This window comes from Heterocephalus glaber, unplaced genomic scaffold (assembly GCF_053883595.1).
Source record: "Heterocephalus glaber isolate CG9 unplaced genomic scaffold, H.glaber_assembly_v1.0 deba00001504, whole genome shotgun sequence".
Taxonomy (NCBI): domain Eukaryota; kingdom Metazoa; phylum Chordata; class Mammalia; order Rodentia; family Bathyergidae; genus Heterocephalus; species Heterocephalus glaber.
Window position 1 is genome coordinate 61,177,183 of NW_028258324.1, and position 24,703 is coordinate 61,201,885.

Sequence of the window (24,703 nt, forward strand, 5' to 3'; positions counted from 1 at the left end):
TGTGCTCTCACACCCGGCTCTTCTTTACTTTTTAAAAAATATTTTTATCAGTGCCTGTTAACTTTACAAAATATTGGGTTTCAATGTGGCATTTTCATACACGCATATAACGCATTTTGATTGTATCTGTCCTCCATTACCCTTCTGTATCGGTCACTTTCCTCTTTGCTGAGACACATTTCCTGATACCCACAATTTAGAGGAGAAGTTTATTTCGCTCATGTTTCAGTTCATGGTCAAGGCAGAAATGGCAGGGAAGAGGAAAAGCGGCTCACATCAATCATGGTGATCAGGAGGAAGGGAGGAGCCTGGGAGGGAGCCAACCTCCCAGGCCACGCCCCATTCCCCGCCCCAGCTAGGCCAGGCCTCCTAACAGCAACTCCGCTGTAGCCCCCATGATCCAATCACCATCCATAAGCCCCACCTCTCCACAACAACTCCCTGCACGTCCCCTGCCCTACCCCTGGTCCCTTCTCCTCTAATTAGTCTCTCTTCTACTTTCTTGTCACCCTCCCCCACCCGCCCCATTCCACGTATTAGGGAAAACATGATACTTGCCTTTCTCAGTCTGGCTTATTTCACTTAACATAATGATCTGTAGTTCTATCCATTTTCCTGCAAATGGCATAATTTTGTTCTTTGAGGCTGAATACTACTCCATTGTGTACATATGGCCAGTCGAGGGCAGAGCTGGACGAACACAGGCTGTTGACTCCCTTTGGTGCTTTTCCTGCCCGGGCTTAGCTACAGGTCCTCTGGTTTGGGGTGTCATTCTGCAGAACGTAGCAGCCCCCAACCTCAGGGGTGGAAGGCAGGGAGCACCAGCCTGTGGCTGCCAGGACTTCCCGGTAGAGAGCAGGGACAGAGGAGATGGAGGCCGTGAGGCCTACCAGGACAGACAGGAGCAGAGGTACGGGCGAGTCAGGGTCCTAGACACAAGTACTGGACTTCTTCAGTCTTCTCTGCCCTGGAAGCCATGCCGTCTCTCAGGACCTTTCTTTGACTCAGGGTCCAGGAACCATGCACAGAGAAAGGGGTCCTGAAGGAAGGGAGGTTCTGCCTTCACAGACCCCGGCCCACCTTCGAAGCATGGAGGATGATGGCAGTTTGGGCACTGGGGTGCTTCCGGGTGCCAGGCTCTGTGCTCGGCACTTTGTATTATCTCATTCTCACGATGGTTCCGTGGAGTCGATACTGACACTAAACCCATTTCCAAATGCGAAAACAGAGGTGCAGATTGCACGTTGACCCAAGGCCAGCACAGAGCCCTGATGTGGTGTGGTCAGGACCTCTCACTCAGCCTGGGCCCCCTCTACCAGGCATTATGCTTTGCCCACCTTTCAGTAGATCATCCTTTCCTTGGGCTCTGATGTAGGCCTTAGAAAAGCACAGGAAAAATTCAACTTCTCAAAGACAGGAGAGAGACCATGTGAGTGTCAGTGGAACCTGATCCTGAAGAAGTGTAGCTAGCAGCCCAGCCACCCCACAGGCCCAGCAGGAAGCTCCTGCCGCCCCCAGCCAGCCAACTGACCCTCCCACCACCTTCCCTCCTTCAGCAGGGACGCCTGGCTTTATTGTTTCAACTGCACAGGGCAGGCTTACCAGCTATTGTTTTTGGATGCCTTTCTGTGATCTTGGGACCTCTGAGAAAAGAACAAACAGCTAGGAAAACACAGGGTAGTTGAAAAATGTTTGCATGGAACAAAAGAGGCATTTGGGACATTCAGCATTGTTCCAGGGGAGCAAGGATGAAGCAGCCTTTTGAGGCCTCGCCTGGTGGCATCCAGCTGGTGGTCTCGGGGTTCAGCTGGCGCCTCCCCAGTGCCAGGCACCTCCTCTCTTCGAGGAGATCCTGCGTAGATTCACGCTGTCGGCTCACCCTGTCCTCACTCAGTTTCTAGCTCATTGTTTTCATCTTGTTTTCAGGAAAAGTGGCTTCAGTGTTTTCACCCAGTCCCCATCATTTCACAACAGCCACCCAGAAATAAAAGTCCTATTTATGGAGCAGTATGTAGTTCGCGTAGTGATTTCCCTTATTGGAGCTTTCTGTTCATTTCATTATGTAGATTCCGTTATTTCCATTTTATCTAAGACAAGACTGAGGCTTGTAGCAGGGCGATTTGCCTGGTGTTGCAGGGCTAATAACAGAGCATCGGGAACGCGGTGCTCTTACGACCATCCTAAAGATTCCTCCTTGGGGACCTAAATTTGATTTCCCCTGCTTCCCTGTGAATTCTAAAACATTGTGGACCCACTGTTGCCTCTATCCCTGAGAATGATTTCTAGGATTAGGGCCCAGAACTCCAGGCCTAGGCTCTCTAATTCCAAATTGGCAGGGTTTGCACTAATGAAGTTGAACTCACCATGGTTCCTTTCTCCCTCTGTGGCCCCAGAGTGTGGCCCTGGAGGCCAGGCTCAAGTCTGTAAAGGCACCATCCCCAGCGTCTCTCCTCTGCCTGCCCCATGCCTGACCCCAGCCCCCAGCCCTGCAGATGACGGGGAGGCGGTGATGTTTATTTGCCTTCTCAGGATTCAGGCGAATGGGATCTGGTCCCTTTCTCCTGTGAGCATCACTTTACTGGTGTGACCTTCCCTGCAGGCACTGAGCAGAGGGCACAGTGTGGACCCAGGCTGTGCTGTCCCAATCACCGCCTGGGGGAGGCTTTGGAGGAAATGGGAGCGGGCTTTAAACTGCCCCTCCCTGCTCAGCATCTCTGTGCATTTGCCTCAAACAGATGCTGCGCACGTGTCCCTCTCAGGGACTTGTGGCCTTTGCCTGCAGCCTGTCAGAATCATCTTGTTTCCTGAGAGGAGCGACAGAGCTGGCACCAGGTGGACGAGCAGCCCAGGAGTGACAGAGGGACCCCTAGGGACAGCATCTCTGTCTCATGGGATGAAGTGCACTGCTTCCCTGTGGCCACAAAACAGCATGCAGAGCAGAAAAGGAGCCTTAGGAGGGGAATTCAGCACAGTGTACGGCAGAACTCACAAAGCCTGGATCCAGGAGACAGACGTGTCATCCTGGGCATTTCCCAGAGCTGTCTGCAGGGGAAGCTGTGGCACAGGGCACAGGGAGTGACTGGCCCTTGGGCACTGAGCGGGCACCAGGATAGCCACTCCCTGTATCCCAGTCCACCTGGGATGAGCCCCTCTACTGTGGCCTTAGTGACAGCTGCCCACAAGAGCTGAGCCAAGGAGGAGCCTCAAAGGAAGAAGAGGCCGGGGTCCTTTCTCATCCTGCATGGCCCTACTTCTGGCCCCAGCCTTAATGTCCCCAGGTAATGATGTTGCTCCTCAGGAGTGGCAGGGCAGAGCGGGGCCAGCACAGCTGGCCTGGCAGGGCTGCGGCTGATCAGCTGAAGGAGTCGGGAGTGAGGACAGGACGTGTGACATCTCCTTTCCAGATTCACACCTTGCAGGTGGGATAAGGTGGCTGGGAGCAGCCGCTGGTAGACAGCGGTGAGTCCTACCTGGGACTGGGAGGCCGGGGTGGGGGAGAGAGCACAGCCTCCCAAAGCCATGAAGACTTGCCCTCTGCACCTCCACCACCTGGCAGTGCAGGGTTGGTGTGTGTGTGTGTGTGTGTGTGTGCATGCATATGTGTGTGCATGCGTTCAAATGGGAGTTTCTTTGCTGTCATGCTACTTTCACCCCTACTCTACTGCTCTACACACAATAACTCGTTAGCACTTTCAAATCCTTCTGTACTTTTTTTTTTTTTTTGGTACCGGGGATCGAACTTGGGTCCTTGCGCTTGCGCCGCAGGCAGCAAAACCACTGAGCTAAATCCCCAGCCCTCCTTCTGTACTTTTATCTGTGCTGATAAAAGTCACAGACAGTTATACACCCACATAAACATAAGTACGTGCACACCCACATTGTGTGTGTACAAGGTTTTTTTAAATTGTTCTGCAAAACTGGAATGGTATTAATCACCTTTACTGCATTTTCCTTTTGCTCTTCAATACATAGAAAAATTTCTCAAGTTAACAGGTGTGCCTCTTCCTTCCTTTTTATTCTGTAGTATGATAGGTCTGTGTCTCATTTAATTGTTCTTACTGTGATGGGCATTCCCTTGTCTCCAGTGTTTCTTTCTTATAAACAATGCTGTCATAAATATCCTTGGGTGGACATGTGTGTGTGAGTGTGAGTGTGCATGTGCCCTTAGAAACTACTGGTTTTATCTCCCAGGAATATGATAGAGTCCTGAAGGTAGGAGTAAGGAGCTGAAGGCTCCGTGTATTTATATTTTTGATAGATATTTCCAACTTGTTTTTCTAATAATTCTCATATCCTTCAGCACTGTGAGAGTCCCTGTCCCTGCTCCCCACAGCAGTAGTATTTCCTAGTTAGTGATATCTCAGGGCTACTTTGATTTTTGTTTGCCTGACCCCGGCTGAACTGAGCCACCTTTGTTATTTGAATTGCTCTTCCTTGGATCACCTGCTGTGTCCTCTACCTGTTTCCCTCCTGGGGCTCCAGGAGAGAGAATAAGACTTTCTGGGCCAGGTGAACAGGCAAAGGTATGTTTCCCCCATAGCCTTTACCTGGTCCTGGTGGCAGCACTCAATCACTCTTACTTCCCTTTCCTTTTTGCTTCCCTTTGGCACAGTTTTCAAGAGTCCTCGGAAAGGGAAATTAAATTCTATTTTCCCACGGGTCCTGTGGAGGGGCAGGTGCAGCAGAAAATTAAGTGGCGAGCAGATTGGAGCTGGCGGGTGGATGGGGTTGGATGTCACTCCTCTGTGTGTGTGCTGGTGTGAAGTCTGCATCATGCCCCAGGGGACAGACAATTGGGGACACACCTGTATGCAGCTCACACCTTGACGAATGTATGCAGAGCTTGCTGTTCGGCTGTTGAGACTGTGGTCTGTGGACCAGAAAGAGACTCTCAGACTGGGTCCCAGGCCTCCTGATCAGAATCTGTGATTCTGTAACATCCCCAGGACTCATATGCACAGTAAAGTTGAGAAGCATTGGCTTAAAGCATTCTGATTAGAACAGTGAGGGGGAAATAAGTACTTAGTAGAACTTAACTTGCCTGGGAATTTGACAACAATCGTGAGTTTTTTTAGGGGTATCAGTGGATCCACCATGGCAGGGGTTAAATGGCTTACAGAACATGTTCTTGGCTCTTGGTCTTGAGATCTCTGGGTCCATGTCACTCTCCTGAGTGACAGAGACACCCCAGTTGATGAGGAGCCAATACACCCACATCTAGCTGGTTCTCCCTGTGCCTGAGCACACAATCCCAGCAAGCCGTTGCTAATAAACAGCTGGCCTCAGCCATCCCAACTGCATGTGGTGAACACGTGATGCTCTGCCTGCTTTGACTCACAGCTGCCTCCTTTGTGGCCCAGCTTCTTGTCACCAGTGCTGTCACCTGTTTTCAGCCTTTCTCTCTGAGGGCTAGAGACAGCTTCCATGTCTCCAGTTTTCCCTCTGGACTCCCTGAGTCAGACCTCCCACCCTTTGACTGAGCAGTACTAGTTTCCCTCTAGGTAACTGAGCTCCTGTCTTGGCAATGACCCACCTCAACCTTGGACATTAATGTCTTAGCCCTAGGTGAGAACAAACAGAGCCATCTTCCAAAGCTACCATTCTGCCCTTGACAAAATGAGTGTATTAGTCAGCTTTCCATCACTGGGACAACATACCTGACACACACAACTTAAAAGAGGAGAGGGTCATTTTGCTCGTGGTTTCAGAGGTTTCAGTCCATGGTCACCTGGCCCCAGGGCAGAAACATTATGGCAGAGGGACATAGTGGACCAAAACTGCTCACCTCATGATGGCCAGAAGCAGAGCACAAGGGAAGAGCCAGAGAGCTGTAACCTTCAAAGTGACACCTGCAGTGACTAGACCCCACTTCCCAACAGTCCATTCAGCTATAAACTCATCAGTGGATTAGTGTCCTCATGATGCAGCCACTGTCTAGGCCCCATCTCTAAACATTGCTGCATTAGGGAATCAAACCTTCAATACACGAGTCTTCAGGGGATTCTTTGTATGTAAACCATAACAGTGAGTCCCTGTTTGTCTTTAAATAGCAGTGTCCGCAGCAGTGCACGCACTTGGCTGCTGTGGGCTGTGGCCAGCATGGTTCACCAGGCATCCCTTATTAGTTTGGGACCAGTGCAGGGACAGAGGCCACTCTGGTATGCTAAGCAAAGGAGTTGGGTACTGGTGGGGACATGTGACAACACTGATTGCAGGGCTGAAGGGCAGGTTGCAGGCTGAGCCTTCTGAGTCATTCCCGTATTGCACTGCTGCCAGCCCTACAGCTGTTTCTAACCTCTCCAAGATGCTGAAGGTTTGAGATCCGGGGATCGTGGAGTCTGGACAAGAAGCACCACATTGCCCTGCGTTTCTGATACCCGGAAAGCTGCAGCATGAACTCGAGCTCGGGGTGGCAGCCAGAAGCTATCTCATGTAGCTCATCTCATTTCTGATTGGCACAGCCTGATTCACATCCAGAGCCTGGGAGTCTGGGGCACACAGATCCGTCTGTTCTGGCCTCTTCCTAGGAGCATGAAAGGGAGGAACAGGGGGAGCCAGCCGCACATCTGCCTCAGCTGGGTAGGATTTTGACAGGTGGAGCTGGATGGGGCATTGCACTCATGCTCTGGAGTCAGCCCACCCAGCCCGAGGGAGTGACGGCAGACACAAGGCAGGCCCTTCTGCAGGTGGCAGCCCACCTTGAAACCAGTTCTTCCTTCTCAGTACCAGCAAGGAGCCCACACAGTCCCTTCCCCTCCCTGTGCTTCTCTGAGCACATGAGTTACTGCTGTTTCCCTGCGTGCTCCAGAAGCGATCTCTGCCTCTGCTTAGTGGGACTTGATTCCAGAGTGACAGGCCTAATAGCTGCGCAGAAATGTGACTATGCTGTCTCGTCTTGGCTTCAGCATCATGTGCTGTTTGGGGTCCTTAGGACTTTGCGTCCAACCCAGGTTGTATTATTGAAGGTGAAAAAGAATGTCCTCCAGACTCTGTAATTAGCAGAACTTTTTTTTCTTATCTCTGACATGGTTGTTTAATATGACAGGGGAAATGACAATAATTTGGGTCTCTTGGGACCCATGGGAGGGCTGTCGGGGGTGACATGTTACACTGTCCAGCAGACTGGTGTGACTTGGCTATGGCTACAGAACTGGGCGGGGGGATGATTGGTGCCTGGGGACCAGAGCTGATTTTGTAACAGGGAGGGAGCAGGAGTCAGTAGCTATGCCGTGCTTTGGTGCCCCAGCCAGAGTCCTCTCTGTCTCCTTCCTGGATCCTGGCACCTTGCATTACACAGAGCAGGCCTCAAAATGACTTATTTATTTCATGGCATGAAAAGACCTTAAATGCGCTGGTAGTTAGGAGACTTGTGATTCTCTGTCTGCCAGCTCTCAGACAGTTGTCATTCCTGGGACCCGCAGGCCTTCTGTTCCCTGGGTACCAGTGTGACTCTGCTTTGAGGAAAAGCAAATCCAGATGTCACAGCGGGGGAGAGAGAAGGTGACTCCTATGAGGCTTTCCTGGAGAGTGTTTGGACCGGGTGCAGAGTTGGCAGGATGATCAGTGGCCACCGTCACAGGGCAGAAGGCAGAGATGGTTCTGGGCAGATCCTCCTGCTGTCTTAATTGAATCTTGCAGAAGCTTGAAATTTTAATGCTGGGCTCTGGCACTCAAGGCCCATGGGGTGACCCAGACTCAGCAGCTCAGCAGGCTCCAGCCCAGTTGGACGCTCACGGCTCCTGGAGGCTGTACCAGGAGCTGGGCTGGTCTAGTGAGCAGGAGTCCACCCTGGGGATGAGCAGAGAAGGGCCCGAGTTTACCTATTTACCCCAAGGACCAGGTGGGAAGGCTGCTTTAGCTCTCCTTTAAATCTTTGAGTCTACATTTTGGAAAACTGTGTTATAACTCAGGTTCTCCAGCTCCCACACTCTCTGGGGATGACATTATTAGAAGCCTTGTCTGTCAGCTTCCCAGATTGAAGGTGGCAGAAAGCTGTGAGAAAATGTATGCTTCACAGTTAGGACTGGTGGGGGCTGATGGGAGGCTGGAGATGGCCCAGCAGTGCTCCAGCCTGGTCACTAGCAGCTCGCCGTGCTGCTCACACATGTCCGCAGTGATGGGTGCCCCCCTACAAGAAACACTGGGCACTGTCACACACCTGCCCCCGGAGCGCTATCCCAGCCAAACGGGGCTCACGTCAGCCCATCCACAAGTCAGCCCCGCCCTCTCCTCTTCCTCCCACACCCCACCCCCAATCACTATTATGGGTCAATTCTGTTCCCCCCAAATTCAAGTCTTGAGGTCCTACCTCACAAAGTGGCTTTGTTTGAGAACAGGATCATTGCAGATGCAGCCAGTTAGGATGAGGCCGTGAGGGAGACTCCTGGTTCAGTATGGCTGCTGCCTCTATAAAAAGGGGAGATTCAGACACTGTCACACACAAAGAGAAGGCTGTGTGGCAGGATAGCAGAGTTCAGGGCTTGGCTTCTACCAGACAAAAAGGGCAAAGATGGCCAGCAAACTAGTGCAAGCTAGGGGAACAGCCCAAAACAGATTCTTTGTCACAGTTCTCAGGAGGAACCAACCCCACAGACACCTTGATCTTGAGACTTCCAGCCTCTAGAACTACAAAGTGATAAACGTCTGTGGTTTAAGGCATCCAACCTGAAGCACTTCATTCTGGGAGCCCTGCAACATGAACATCCCCCCGCTTGGGGATGGCACAATCCCCTTTCTGTCCCATGCACTGAGGTGTCCTGTAAACTTCTCAGTTATAAGGATGGCAGCCGTGGGGAGCTGGCCTTGGTGGTGGTAACACCACCCATGTACCTTCCTTTTAGAATTACACTGCTGTTCAAGAATGAAGATCGGCAAACTATAGAGAGGATCTAGTATTATGTGGAGAGCCTGAATTCTGAGTGTCGATGGCCAGGGTGATTGAAAATCCTGGCTCTGCCACTTTCTAGATCAGACTGCCTAATGGATACTTTGGAAAAAGTGATAGTGTTTTGGGGTTGTAGTGAGAATGAAAGAGGAAACAGGAAAAGCTCAGAGGACAGTGCTTGACTCACAAGACAAGAGCTGCCTTAATTACTGTGAATAATGATGCCTTTGTGGGAGGTGACTAACAGTAGTGAGCTGTGGGAGACAGTCCTCAAATGAAAAAAGCCAGTTAGATTTAGCAATTTGGTAACAGTTGCATGTTCTTGAGAAAGGTTCCAATTATACCTAGCTCCCAGGATTTCATTGTATTCCACTCCGATTGTATGTTTTCCTAAATGTAGTTGCTTACATTTCTAGCTACTGTTTATGCAGAGCTGGTTTGAATACACAGTTATATTTAGTAAAGAAAAACAAGAGCCAGCAGAAGAGCCCTGTGACATTGGGCCTGCAGCCTGGACCATGAGGGGTTGCCCCTGTGGGTCACCGAGGTCTCTCATGACCATAGTGCCCACCTGGGGACTGGAGTCAGGACCGCAGGACCCCAAATGGGAATGGTGTGAGGGGGCTGCTGGAACCTTCTGGTTGGGCCAGCTGTGTGCAGCCTTGTCCCAGGCTGGTGTGCTGCGTGGCATTAGCGTGGGTCACCCGTGTAGTATGGGTTTTGTTGTATGCAGGAACTGTCCTCAGCACTGCCTAGCACCACTGAGAGAGAAGCGCCCCATACTAAAGCCTGGTGACTTCTCCCTGCCAGTTTTCAGTGCCTCAGTTACAAACAAGGACAGGGCTCTGTCATCAGCTTGAGCCGGGTGGCTCAGGAGGGCTGGTGGAGGGGGACCCTGCCTGTCCTTGTCAATCTTGTCCCCGACATGGAAGCCCCTTCTTCTTGAATGGCCCGAGGAGCTGCTTCCTGAGCCTTGCCCCAGTGAGGCTGAAAAAGGCAGGTCACTTGAGGCCAAGCCAGTGGGTTGCTCCGTAAGCCAAAGGGCAAGTGCCTCCTGTGGTGGGGATTTGTTTTTATTTCCTAATCCTGTTACCCACAGAAAAAGACTCCAGGGAGCCTCTGATTTTATTATCATCCAGGAGCAGTTTGTCTGTGGGAAGCTTGCCAGATGTCCCCAGCTCTAAGTGACTCCTTGCCTTCCTGCTCCTCCTCACCTGGCTTGGAGAATTCTTCCTTATCCTCGGGTCCCTAGCTTGCTGCTCCAGGTGCAGAGGAGGCAGCCAGAGGATAGTGGTGAAACAAAGGTTTAAAGTTCCAGCTCCTGCTTAACAGGGTGTGATGGTGCATACCTATAATCCCAGTACTTGGGAGGCTGAGGCAGGAGGATCGCTGGGAGGATGAGGCCAGCCTGGGCTACATAGTTACATAGTGAGTTCAAGGCCAGCCTGAATTACATAGCAAGACCCTGCCTCAACACACACACACACACACACACACACACACGCGCGCGCGCGAATCCATCCTGTTGATGGATTGGGTTGCCTGCCAAACCTTCCCATCCGCAGCAGGACTGCAGTTCCATGCGTCACCAGCAGGTCTCACCAGGGTTGCACCGGGTCTATGAACCTCTGGTTCCTCCCCCATCCCAGCTCAGAATCACAGAGCTGGGTAACATCCGGGCTGAATGAGACTTAGACAGGAAATGGCTAATCACAGAAGGGAGGTGCATAGGGCCAGAACTGTGTGTGTGGGGGGGGGGGCGAATTAATCAAGCGCATCTTCATCCTGAATATTAGTGAATGACAAATGAAGGTAATATCTGGCTCCCACAAGAGGCTTTATTATTTTTTGCACTGATAATAGAAGATAACTTTATGGATTTCTTGATATCACTTTATTAATAATGACAAGTGGAGCCCTTGGATGCAAAGAGCCCATGTTTAATTTAAAGCATTTCTTTTCCACGTGAATCAATGCCTATGGCATTTAGATCAATAGTTAAATGCCACCCAGTAGTGAAATGCTGTCCTGAATTAATTCTCGTGCTTAATAATGCATAAATACTCTGGGGAAAGGGAAGGCTGTAGGTTAAGAGGTGGTGATACTAGGGCAAGGGAAAAATGGGGAAATCGGAAGCAAGCCATTGAGTGCTGGTGACAGATGTCACCAAGAAAAAAAGGCTCAGCCTAGGAGCCTAGGAGTGCTATGGCCCCTCACCCTTTCACCAGCATTGGCAGGAGGCCACAGGGGCACTGCTGTGGTGTAGACACAGCCCGAGGGTCCCTCCAACCCCAGCTCGGGCTCTGTGACCTGTGTGTGGACGTGTCACACGGATGAGCTCCCATCATGGCTGTGTGGCAGCTTCATTTTCTCTGGATGCGTCTTTGTATGAAAAGCATAAATCAGCCACTCCAGAGTCATTTGCCTTTTAAAGCGATGTGCTGTTAAAAGATAGTTGCTTGCTATTATGTCATCATTTTCTCCCCATCTAACACATATCTGATACTCCCATACCTTTGGCCAGAAATTTAAATGGAAGTTTGTTGATTAAAAATGTGCACATGCACCTCCCTGCCATGGATTTCATGTTGCACTTTGTCATTGGGTGCAAGTCAAATGAAGTGATATGGTATAGGGGTGTGGCTTGGTGCCAGAGCACTTGCCTAGCATGAGAGAGGCTCTGGTCCCCAACATCAAAAATGGAGGAAAGAAGGGAGGGAGCAAAGGGATGGTGTAAATATATTGTGCTTCCTAAACATTAGTAAATGTCCTGGGAATACTTGAACTTTGGAGCTTCATAGGAATCCCAAATCAGAGGCAAAACATTGCATCTTCCTGAAGTACTAGTTTTACTAAAGATTTAGTAGGTGAAATTAATATGTTATAGCATACTTGGATGTATTATGGAATAGAATACTAAAGTTTCTTAAACCTTGTAGATATAAGACACGATTTCCTGTATTTGGTACCAGCTGTGTTCTCTGGTCCATTTGCCATTCACCAGAGTTTTAGAAGCTCTGGTCAATAGTTTTTGTGGTATTATCATCTTATCATTCTTATAATCTTATTTTATCATTACGAACTAGAGGTAGGAGACAACCCTGACTGTCTGGTTATTTAGATGAAATGCAGAGTAGTCAGGGGAAAGTGGGAATACAAACTCAACAGCAGTTTCTGGCTGTGTTCAGCCACTGTGGCCACTCAAGGGGCCCCTCAAAATACAAGTGCCCGGCATCCTCCTTTGGGCCCGGGAGGACCCTGATTATCTGGCCTGGATGGGCCCTGTGATCCTGCATTTTGATCCAGTGTGCACCCAGTGTGGTTCTGGCCTGTCGCTGACTCGGAAACCAAAGAAGCAGCCAATTTATTTTGACTGTAAGGGTAGGGACTGTAAAGTGGTAACCCATGGACCATGTGGAGGATGCTTTCTTTTTTAAAAAATCAACATTTAAAACCAAGGTATTTTATAGCTTTCTTTAAAACTGAGAATTCAGGGCAATATTAGGCCACAAGGCCCATATAGCCCCTGCTGAGTAGTGGCTCCTGCCTTCAGATGGCTCATGCTCCCCTGGTCTCTGAGGTCCTTCATACCCAGTGCCTGGCCCTGCAGGACCTGAGGTTTTGGTCCCTGCTCAGTGAACAAGTGGTCATGCAAAAGGCTTCAGGCCCCTTTTTCCAGCAGGGCAGCCAGAGTCCACCCACCTCCTACCCTCAGAGAACAGCTCCCCTCTCCCCCACCCGGGAAGCGAACCCTTCTGGAGAGAAGGGCTACATCGGGTGGAAGTTTGGGCTTGTGACTGGGACTTGGACTCATCCCTTCTGCTTGGTCCTTCTTGTCTTTGAATCCCCTCCCTCTGCTCCTCTTTCTAGAGCCCCATTCATCTCTCTGGCACCTGCTGTCTCGGCCCCCCATACCTACCTGGGTCCCTCACCACCATTGCAGTGGGGTGCCCTCCTCAGTGCCTGGGAGGTTAGTTTCACTGGCCTGAGCACCCCTCTTCCTTTCCCTGTGGGTCCCATGCTAACCTTGAGGTCCACCATCTGCAATGTGTAAATAGGAGCCCAAATGCCAGGGGGAAGCAGATCTGATAGGAAAACAAGTTTAGAATTCCAAACAGAAGGCTTGAGTGATGAGTGTCAGAGTGTGAGCCCGGGAAAGACAATGGCCTCTGTGGTCCCTGCTCAGCCATCAGAAGCAGGACCCAGAGCCTGTCCCCTCCTGAGATATTCCAGGGACGCGCTTACTCTGTTTGGATCAGTCACTTGGCAGGGATTGCATCGGTGCACCTTTTATTCTGGTTCCCCAAGGCCTGGACCACAGTTCTGCCTGGCCACTTGCCATCCCATCTCCTCCATTCACCTAAGACCTGGTAAAAGCACAGAAACAGGGAATGTGTTTAAAAGGAAAAGAGCAAATGCACTCTCACATTTAAGTCCTCTGTTGCTTTTCCTAGACTGAGCCTGGGCTCTAAGCCTGCATAACTTAGCCCCACACAGCCTCTAATGATCCGGAAATGATGGCCCAGGCCACTGGGTAGGTTAGGGTTTCTGTGCCCCTCTTTTCCCCGGCAAGAGAAGCACTGGCTGCCCAGCCTGGGACCCAGAGTCCCAGTGTCATCCTGAGCAAGTGACCGCTTCCACGCAGGACTTCCTGGTCCTTTCTGTCTCCTGCATAGCACTGGCGGTTCTTAGCATCAGCCTCCTACTTGCCCCATCAGGCAGCCTCGGGTGTACTGCATAAAAACCAGGTGAAGTCAGAAAGCATTTATTCTCACCTCACACCTGTTAGGAGGGCTGTTATCAAAAAGATAATAAGCATTGCTGAGGATGAAGAGGAACGAACCCACGTATGCCACTGGAGGGAATGTAGATGGTTGCCATTATGGAAAACAGTACAGTTTCTATGAATGAATGAATAAATGAATGAATGAATATTCTTCAGCATTTAAAAAGGAGCACCTGCCATTTGCCACAAAAAGAATGACCCTGAAGGACATTATGCTAAGTGAAATAAGCCAGACGAAGAAAGAAAAATCCTACTTGATCTCACCTAGATGTGGAATCTTAAAAACAAACAAACAAATATTGAATACACAGAGATAGCAAGTGGTGAAGGTGGGAAAAGGGAATGAGATGTAAGGCAAAGGATAAAGTAGCAGATATATAGACTGAGCATGTCTGGGGGTCTAATGTACAATGGGGGGAATGTAGCTAATAATTTGTACTATATTCATGGTTTTTGCTGAAAGAATGCATTTTAGGTGCTCTAGCTACACAGACAACTGTGAGATGATGGCTATTAAATTGCTTGACTGTAGTAGCCATTTCATTATGCATATCACAGGGTGTATCCCTTAAACACACATAATAAAAATATTCATTCTAACCTGTTGGAAAAAATGTAGAGCCAGATGTACCAGTCATATTTTCTGATATATCCAGATTTCATATATTTCATCTCAATAGAAGGCCAGGTGTTCTGATTTTTATTCAGGAAATATGTTTATTAGAGATACATTTTTGTTTTGTTTTGTTTTTGGTGCTGGGGATTGAACTTGGGCCCTTGCGCTTATGAGGCAGGTGGCAGAACCACTGAGCTAAATCCCTGGCCTAGAGATACATTTTTAACCACTGTACTTTACCCAAATCTCACAGAAATGGGTAGTGTACAAAAGGAGTATCCCCAGGGCTAATCAATCTTAAAAATATTTACTTAAAGTCAAAAGAAATTGTATACATATTTAGAAAAAGTAGTAAATGAGACGGGAGGTTTTGCAGCCAACAATGACAGGATGTGTTACCGGGTTACCATGGCGACACCCTTTGACATAAATACGTGCAGGGAGACTCTGTTTTCTCCCAGGGGGATTTGAAAGCTTTGGTGAAGGCAGCCATAGGGCCCGTTGTTTGTTTCTGGGCTGTGAATCAGACTGGTGGATTCTGCCTGGCGTAGTGGATCCTGCCCAGGCCCTACAGTGCGGTGCCCCTGCAGGCTCAGAAGGGAACCTGCTGTCTATCAGTCAAGTGTCGCTGCCTTGTGCTGTGAGATGCTGTGTGGGTCATGGTGCCAGGGTTGGGGTGTTGTCGGGATTGCTCCAAAAGCCATTCACAGAGGCTGGCAGATAGGCCTTGGCTGTCTGCACGCAATGCACAGGCTAGATCTCTCCTTGCTGTGAGCTGGTGAAAGTGGGTCTGTCTAGAATAATTCACACAGGACATCTGGACGGAGTCCCTGCTTTCGGCCGGGCAGCAGGAATTCAGGAATGAAAAGACAGTCTGTCCCCAGGGAACTCACAGCTGAACAGGACAGGGGACCATATGGGGTCACTGTAAACACCACAATGGATGCAAAGAGCAGATCACTGGTGGACCAGGAGGGGGACCGCTACAGCAGCCAGGAGGCCTCGGTGGGCGAGCGTGGCCCGAGCAGGGACTTCGAGGACTTTGGGTGGAGCACAGGGAGATGCCAGGGAGCAGGGGAGATGCGCGTAGCAGAAGGGCAGAGTGCAGCAGACACGATGTCAGGCTGAGGAGTTGGCCAGTGCATGCTGTGTAGCATGTAGGCAGGAGTCTGGACCGGAGGAGCCCAGCCCTGTCTGTCTGCAGGCAGGCGATAGGGACTGCAGAGGCAGGCGACAGACTGGCAGGGCCATTCATTCCCTGAGAGCCGGTGGCATGAAGCGGTGGGAACGGCGGTGCTGGAAGACTCCATTGCAGAGGGCTTCATGCGGGGCAAGAGTTTTTTTCTTCCCTCTCCCATTTATGCCCAGCAAAGAACAGATCTTATATATTTACCAAAACTACACATAAAAAGCAACCTTTTTAAAAGAACCTTTACGCTGAATAAGATTTCAAACACAGAGCATTTAATTCCTCACCAAATGGATCTGTCTTTGCTGAGTGGCACTTCAGGGAAAGGGGCTTGGGAACTGCTTTATTGTAAATAATGGATTTCACTTCCGGCAGACTTGTCCAGTCCAGGCTGCCCTGCAGGCCCCAGATGGCCTTGCTGTGAGAGTGTGTGCTAGATGTGTCGCTGTGGTGTGATGCCTGGGTGGTGACACACACAGATTGAGCACGCCGTAGTTACCCCAAATGTGAGTCCATGCACCTGCCCCGCCAGGTCTCCTTTGCACACACAAAGCAGAACAGGGTGATTTCCGCACTTCTCAGAGTTTATTATTATAATTTCTTTGGAAGGAAGGCAGAAGGTGCTGTTAGAGAACTGCCCCATCCCAGTGTCCCCGACTCCCTGGGACACGCCACATGAATCACACAGCTTTCCTGTCAGTGTCGCGGCTCTGGAAAACAGGTGCGCAGCAGAAGGCTCTGTGCCTGCAGTGGGGAAGCAGCAAAGGAACAGTGGCTCAGGCTCACTGCAGGGAGGGGAGCCCTCCGCAGACCCTGGCCTGAGGATGGAGAGGCCTGGGAGGGCCCTGGAGTAGGTGATGCTGGACACATGTGGGCAGAGAGGCTTTTGGTCCATCACGTTCTGTGGTGGGGGTGAGGGCTGTGATGCCCAGGGATGAACCAGCAGCAGGGTTGGCTGCAAGACAGTTCCCAGGAGGCTGTGGCTCCAGGCCCAGTGGCTTCTTCTCCTCTGCCACTCTTTTTGTTTTTTAATTGTGCTCCTATATCGATAACAAAATGTGCCATTGTAGCTGTTTGTAAGCACACAGTGCTTTTGTTCCATTCACAATGTGGTACAATCATCCTCATATTTCCAAAACCTTAGCATCACCCCATCTCTGCACCATTGTTTCCCCTGTCTGCCCTGGCCGTCTCTAGTCTGCTCTCCATCTCTATGGGTCTGCCAGGTCCAGATATTCCATATGCATGCAGGTGTACAGGCCCTGGCCACGTTGTCCCCTGCCTCCCCCAACGCTGCCTCCTCCTGTGCCTCACTTGGGCTGTGCTCTACACAGCCTTGTTGAGTCCTCTCAGCAAGCCTGGGGGTCCCTGTCTGGAAGGCTTGGTTGGAGGCCTTCTTTCTGCTCAAGCTGATTCCTCTGTGTGTGTGGTGGGCTTGTGGCAGGTCCCCTGTCCCCCACACTCCCTGTTTAATCTAGGGCAACAGTACAGCTCTAAGCAGAAGCTCAGGGCAGTGTTTCATCTTTGTCAATGTTGGAAGAGGGCATTGCCATCCCCTGAGAGATGCTGGAGCCTGGTGTTGTGAGGCAGAGATGTTGGTCTTGGCACTAAATTCCTTCCCTACATAAGCCTCAGTTTCCCCTTTTTCTTTGTCACTTTTCTCATTGCTGGGACAAAATGCCCAACACTCACAACTTAAGGGAGAATGGGTTTATTGTGGCTCACATTTCAGTCCATAGTCAGCTGACTCCAAGGCAGACCAGCATGGCTGAGGGGCCTGGCGGAGAAGAAGCTGCTCACCTCATGGTGAAAAGGAAGCAGAGAGAGAGAGATAAGGAAATAAACCCTTCCAGGCCATGGCCCCAGTGACCACCTCTTCTGACCAGGCCCCTCTCCTAACAGCAAGCCAGCTATCGCCCCATTATCCAATCACCTTGCAGAAGCCCAGCCTGTGAGTTCATGAGGCTTTGGAGGCTCATCTTGATATAAACCATCATGCCCTTCTACAAAATGGGGAAGGACACGTGCTCTGTCGCTCTCTTGGTGTGATGCCTGGGTGGTGGAGGACCCAGAGTGAGCCTGTCCAGCTTCTTGCATGTTCCAAGTGCAAGTCACATGTGCTGGCACTTGGTGCTACATACGTGTTTGCCATAATCTTCACCATCTTTGTAACCTGCATTGCAAAGCTTTGGTGAGGATTAGAAGTCACTCATACAAGCTGTTTACAAAGTGCTGGCAGGTAACAAGCATTTAACAGGCATCAGCCACCTGCGTGACTGATCACATCTGAGCCAGCTCAGCCCAGCCACTGGCTCCAGGGCTGTCTCCAGCCTATAGACGCCACTGGGCCGATATAGGGGATTTGACAGCCACAGGAGTAGATAAGGATGAGCTGCCTGCATATTTTTCTTCGAAGTAAACAGAGAAGCTGGGTGTGGTGGCACACTCCTGGAATCCCAGCACTTAGGAGGCTGAGGCAGGAGGATCACCTCAAGTTTGAGGCCAGCCTGGGCTATATAGTGAGTTCAAGACTAGTTCAAACTACATAGCGAGACTTGGTCTCAAAAAACAAAAACAAAACAGAGAAGTAGGGTTCCCCAGACGAGGGATTCCAAGGAGAACTCTTCTTGGAGGTATGGTGAGGCAAAAATCAGAAGAGCGTGAATTTGGAGTGGTCTGCTGACTTCACAGCCGTTTCACTTGTTTTTTTCTTTTGAAGTTTGGAAACAAATCTTGCAACTGGATTCTTTCTAACCTCCAGCAAGAGATCTTCACAGCCCCTTGGTATTCAGAAGATAAGTGGGCTTTCTTGTTTATGTGGGCACCTACAGTTTCAGTCTAGAGTCTTGTTTCTTAAACCCATGGAAGAAAAAATGATCTTCCCTGAAAACCAAGCTTTACCAAACTTATCTCAATGCTCTGATTTCAACTGCCAGTCATCAGAAATCGCAGCCCTGCTGGCAGATCGCTGTGTGGAGTGTTACAGGGCTAGAGCTGGAGAAATGGCCCTGAAATGAGAGGCTGTGCCCAGGGAGGCCAGTGCAGGGACGCTGGTGGCCCTGGCTGTGGACCTGGCATTCAGCAGGGTGCAGACAGGCGGGCCGGCTTGTGACTTGGGGCCTCCTGGGCCTGGCCCGGTGCTGCAAGCACACTGCCTTCTTTCCTCTTAGCTGTCTTCCTGAGGCGCGTCCACGGCCTGGTTTCTTCACTCTTCCCACTGACAGGACCTGGGAGGAGGGGAGGCTGGTGGTGGAGTCCCATGGTGTCCCCAACAAGGTGCCCTGCAGGTTCCATGGGTTGGAGGAGGCTGCGGCCTAAAAAGAGGTTCAGACTTCCCTCAATGGTGCCCCAGGGGGTGCAGGCAGATACAGATGAGCGCCCAGCTGGCTTGGTGAGCTCAGGGTGCTTCCTCTGCAGTCAGCAGTCCTCTGTCCTGAACTTCCCGGGACAGAAAGGCAGGGAAAGGGTGGCTGCCCTCCAGGACCAAGGACACTCCATGCACGTGGGTCACATCCAGCAGAGCTGGTGTTGTTTTGGGAGAATTCTGTTTCCCTCAGGTACTGGCTTGCATTAGCATCTAATTTCAGTGGCAACTTTGATCTGGTTTTTAAAATTCTGCTCTTCATGTTTAGAGTGAGGCCAGGTCCATACTTCATCCAGGCAGAGATGAGAAGTTGCTGACTATGTGCCAGAGTGCAGGTGGGGGCAGGCAGGAGGGGGTTCGGTGTCTTTGCTGCCTTCACGGAAAAGGGGGCACTCTGGGCATGACAGGGAGTTGGGGGAACTGTCTGGAAGACCTGGAGATCAAGTGGAGTACAGCCCACAAGGAGCCAAAGGAAACATTTCCAAACATTTTAAAGGAGAAAAGTAACTCTCAGGAAGCCGGGTATGGTGGTGCATGCCTATAATAACAGTACTCAGGAGGCTGAGACAGGCTTGCCACAAGCTGAAGGCCAGCCTGGCATACATAGCAAGATCCTGTCTCAAGCAAACAAAAAAAAAATTAATGTATGTCCCTGGAAAGTGGGCACCTAGGGCAGGGAGGGATGGGAAGAGCTTGGCTCCAGTGCTCACAGGTTTGCTTCAAGCCATCTGGAAAGAAGGTGGCATAGAAACAGGGAGCAAAGCCCAGCATCCCCCAGCTGTCCCTTCCCCGTCCCTCCAGCCTGGCCCTGGGTCTGTGAACATGCAGTGCAGAGAAAGAAGCATAAGGCTGCTACTCAGGTGGCCAGGATGGCAGGTGACATGTTAGAAAGCCCAGCGCCACAGCACGTTGGAGCAGTGGGAGGCAGGGAGGCCACTGTCCTTACTGAGTGGTGAGGGCAGGACCCGGACCAGCAGCCAGAGGCAATGTCACCACAGCGACTGCCATTTATCCCACAGGATCGGACATGGAACTTCCGCCTCGCCTTCATGCAAAGTATCCATCCGGCCCGAGTCTTCCACTCCTCTGTCCTCACACAGCCACCTTCATGCCTGGGTCAGAACCTGCTGCTCGGTCTTGCTGCTTCCAGCCCTGCCTCCCCCCACCTCCTTCCTTCCAGGCATAGTGCTTGGTCCACCATAGGCTTAAACAGATTCACTTCTGCCTTGGGTGTCTAGATGATCCTGACCTGAGAAGGAGCTGGTCGGAGCAAGGCTTCTGGTTTGGGGAACTCAAGTCACAGCCCCAGGGGTCACCTCGGTGGAGAGGGTAACACTGAGCTCCTGGCTGACCCCTGGAGTCTGTGCCACCCGTGACCTGGGGGAGGACAGCTCTGTTGTTGATGGCGTGCCCATGGCTGAGGGCAGTTGGGGAGAGGTCTTCTTGCATGCACCCCCACTCTCAGTGTCCTGAACCTGTCCCTGCATACACCCGTGGGCAACACCGAGGACAGCACAGTGCTGCCCCTGGTTGAAGCAGGCTCATCACTGGGAGCCGCCACCTGCCCAACCCTGGACAAGCCGGGGACTTTGCTGACATCTGGAAGCGAGTCTTAAAACAAAAGGAAGTAACATTAAACCTACCACCAAAACCTATCTCGTACAGTAGTGGTGAATTTCAAGAAAGCCTGCTGGCTGGAGTTCAGCGATCCTGGAATCCCCTGAAGCTCAGCCCTGCAAGCTTCATGGCTGGGAAATTCCAGTCCTGTACAGAGTGCTCGGCACTCAGAACCTCAAGGCTGGCAGCTGAGGACCAGACTGGGACCATCTGTCCCCAGAGCCTGCTTCTTGACTGAGGCCCATGCCACCCTCGTGCAGGGCCACCGGCAGGGACAGCCCAGGTGGAGGTCCCCTTAGGTGGGATAGGAAAGTGCTCAGATTTTGTCTGGGCTTGGGAAGTTGCTGTGACTCAGTTACCCTTGCAGCAGGGGCCACACTGCCCTGTCCCTTCATGCCTGGGTGAGCCACACTGGGTGTCCCCCCACCCTCTGCTGCCCTGAGTGAGGGTGAGGGGCGCTCGTGTGGCTGGATCGAGTCTACCTGAGGAGACAAGGTTAAATTCCACACATACCCTCCCTGCCACCCTTACCACCCCCACCCACGTTCTGCTCACTGTCCCGGAAAACCATCCAACGTGTGTCCCGGCATCCTCTCCTGTGACCTCCAGGGGCAGTGAGCTGATTCTGAAGGTGACTGGCTTTGGCTTCACCTGGTCAGCATCGCTCCTGAGGGCTCTATGGCCTCTGGGTGGAGTCTAGGACTCCCACCAGGATTGAGCTTCTCCCCAGCAGTGATGTGCCAGCCCTTGTGGCAGCCGGCTGGCATTTTCCCACTTTCTGGGGCCAGTGCTAGGGAGAGCATTGGCAGAGGGCTGTGCCCCCTCAAACCCTTTCTCACTCCCCTCTCCACCTCAGCATCCCCAGCCTCGGGGGCACCCAGGGCTCTTGTCTCGGCAAACTCTTCTGCCTGGCCCCTCTGCCTGGCCCCTCTGCCTTGCCTTTCCTGAGCCCATCTCTGTGTCTCTGCCTATGCCTCTGTCTTTCTCTCTCTGTCTCTGTCTCTAGTTTCCTTGCTGAAAGCTGGAGACCGCAGCACCTGTGTGGTCATTCAACACAATATTGGCCGCCACTGTCACCCCATCCCCGCCCTTCCCCAGTGTCTCTCTCCTCACTGGGTCCTTCTCTGGCCATCCATCCTGGCCTCCTACTGTCCTCTCTGTGGTGTGGTGCCATCTGCCTTCCCAGCATCTGTGCCTTCCTGGTCATGTGCTCCACAGTGCAGTGTGTCCAGCTGCCTGGTCTGAAAGGTCACTGCTGCCTGAGTGTCACCAAGTTCTTGCCCTCTGGAGCTTTCAACCTTGTGGTGGTCTCAGTGTGTGGGGACGTGCTGGGAGCCAGCTTCCCCTGGAGAGGGATCCAGGAGGATGCAGGAGAGACTGGGGCCCAGGGCCCAGGACTAGGGTCCGGAGAGTAAGGGCAAGATATTGCTGTCATGGCAGAGAGATCTGCCTCTGTCCTTGTCACCAGAGCAGGGAGCCTTGGGGCCAAGGGTCATGGAGGGCCGAGTACTCTGCTCAAGTGGGGACCAGAGTCTGTGGCCACGGTGAGGGAGGGAATAGAGAGGAAGGGGCACCGGGGGTGTGGCACATTGTGGCTGCAGGGCCAGGACGGGTGATGGGGAGGCAGCTATGGACCTGTGGGGAGAGGCAGTGGCACCTAGGAACCACCATCACTCTTTCCTGGCAGCACTGAGGTCCTTAGTGCTGTTGGTCGGGGGGCAGTTCACACGCATGGGCATCCTCTTCTCCTTGGGACTCTGCCAGCAGGAAGGCATGACCAGCCAAAGCCAGGCGGAGCGAGAAGGAAGAAGCCAGAGGGAGGCTGCTCAATGTGGCACCAGGGTCACAGGCCTGGTGACGGTGGGGTAGGCGTGGGCCTTTCAGTCCACCTGGGAGGTCCTGTGGCCCTGCGGCTCCTCCAGGATCCCCACAGCAGAAAAAGGCCCCCTGGCCCGAGTCAGTGCCAGCCATTGGTCGTCAGACAGGGGACGGGACAGGTGGCAGGTGCTCCAGAGCCCTGTATCTTTCCCAGTCCCTCTCCCTCCTCCCAGGAAAGGTCAGACTCTCTGGAATCCTGTCACACCTGCTGTGCTGTGTGCTTGTGACCCACATGCCAGCCACCTACTGGGTTTTTCCACCCCACTGTTCTCAGACTGGATAGGACAGGGCATCCCCTTTCCTCCTATCCAAATGCCCTCCTCCCAGCCTTGCCATCGCTGTGACCAGAGTTACTGTCCCTGCAGTAAGCCCACTGGCTCTTGGCCCTCCCCAGGCCCACCCCATGTGGCCTCCTAGGGTGTGGCCAGGCTCAGGCACCTGGTGCTCTGCAACTGTTTGTGGGATTGAGTGGCAGTGAGTTGCCAGGTCCCTACTGTTTCCGTGGCTCCTGGGCCATGGGTGTGGGAAGAGGTCCACAGAAAGACACCCAGAGAGGCTGGACAGGGCAACGGCGGGTCAGGAGGCGAGCCTGCCCTGGTGTATGAGGAGACACCCGAAGCTCTGGAGACCTGGAGAGGCCCCAGGAAGGGAGGAGGACCATGGCACAGTGGGGCCCCTCGTGGCCAGCACCACTGCCGTTGTCGGCCCCATTTGCCCTGCAGGGCTCCAGGGCTGAGCTAGTCTCCAGAGTCCCACAAGAAGGCTTGGTCACAGCCATGCAGCTCTGGAAACCAGACAGACTCCCGGAGCAGGAAGCTGTGTCGCAACAGAAACTTCCAGGCCCTGGCCAGTGGATGAGGCCCCGGTTGCCGAGGTGCCACACACCCCGAGAGGAGCCAGGCAGGCAGAGCGCGTGCAGCATCAACACTCCAGAGGCTGGGCACCCTTGGGACCAGTCAGGGCCGGGCCCCATGGGCGGCATGGTACTGGCACAGGCAGAGCACACCTCTGCTCCTGGAGCCCCACTGCAGCCCTAAGGACATCAGCCCTTCTCCATCCTTGTCCCTACCAAGCCAAGCCTCAAGAGGCCACTCAGCCCACCAACTGTGCAGCTGGTTGCAGTGGTGGCCCTCAGTAACAGCTGAGTCCCAGCGTCCCGTCTCCACTTGCTGTCTCCCGGCTGAAGGCTTCAGCAGAGCAGAGTCCCATATACAAACCTGAAAACCATCATGCATTTCCAATCCCTGGCCAGCCCCGTGTGGGTATATGGCTGTCTTGCCCTGTCTCTCTTTTCTGAGCTCCATCATGGTGGCATAGGGACACCAGGAGTTGCCAAGCAGGGCCCCTGCAGCCTCCACATGCTCCCTCTGAGAGGAGACCCAGTGACTGTCACAGAGACTTCACTCTGAGCTGGTGGGCACTGGTAAACAGGGACAATCCTACTCGAGGCAGGTGCTGTCCGTATGCGCCTCAGGCCTCACAGGGGCCTTCAGCCTCAGCCAGCACTGCCTTTCAGAACCTTCTAGAATCTCCTGAGGGGCCTCGTGTATGCTGCCTGAGGTCGGTGTATTCCCATCCTTGCTTCTCCCCTCTCAGGAGTGGAAGTGGAGAGCTCTGAGCTTCACCAGCCAAGAAAAACTCATGGAAAGTCGGCAGCAAAGTGTCCATGATTGGGATCCCAGGAGGGAAAGGAAGGGATTACTCTTGGCAACATGTGTCTTTTCTGGGGAACGTGAGCCTCAGCTTCTCTGGCCAGGGTCTCTAGGTGACAGCCATCACTGGAGTGACCCAGCCATGATCATCAGGGCTTTTTACAATTATCTCAAACACTCCTTTCCATAAAGATGAGTTTTCTTCATGGAAATAAGTCCACGAGTCTCGGTGGTCTTTTTAGATATTATTAAGATAAGCTCCACGTAAACATTTAGAAACTGCACCACCCATAACCAGAAGAGAGGGCTGCTGGTTCTGGAGGGTATTTTCCAGTGACCTCACTGACTTCTGAAGGGAAGATCCATATGTACAGTGCCATCCGCATGGGGCTTGTTTCCCAGTTGAAATGTTTCCAAAGCGGGGAGAAACCTTGTCCCCTGTCGTGTGGTTCTGGTGACCTTCGAGGACTGGGAGCAAGATTGCACGGCCCCAAAGTGGGGCAAAGGGATGTGATATGGGTTAATCAGAGAGACTTCTGGAAGCTTCAGGACTCACAAGCAGACAGCTGCATTCATTCAGGAAAGCGTCAGCAGCAGCTGCATCCCCCGATGACCTGGTCCTGGTGCCGCTGGCCTCAGACTGTGCCAGCCCAGCTCAGAAACGAGGTTGGAGTCAAAGTGCTGCTCCTGGGATCTCTAGCCCATGGGATCCGAGGG

General features: G+C 52.3%; 1 protein-coding gene across 2 annotated transcripts in view; it reads left to right on the forward strand.

Moving 5' to 3' along the window:
• Xxylt1 (xyloside xylosyltransferase 1) overlaps nt 1–24,703 on the forward strand; it is a 142,836-nt gene that overhangs the window by 114,272 nt on the left and 3,861 nt on the right. The window contains exon 4 of one of the 2 annotated variants that reach the window (XM_021255397.2): nt 19,859–20,664. The exons of the other annotated variant lie outside the window; for it this stretch is intronic. Within the exon in view, the coding sequence (XP_021111056.1) occupies nt 19,859–20,042 (184 nt within the window). The 3' untranslated portion in view covers nt 20,043–20,664. Of the gene's footprint in view, nt 1–19,858; nt 20,665–24,703 lie in introns of those variants that run through there. 2 annotated transcript variants of the gene reach the window in all.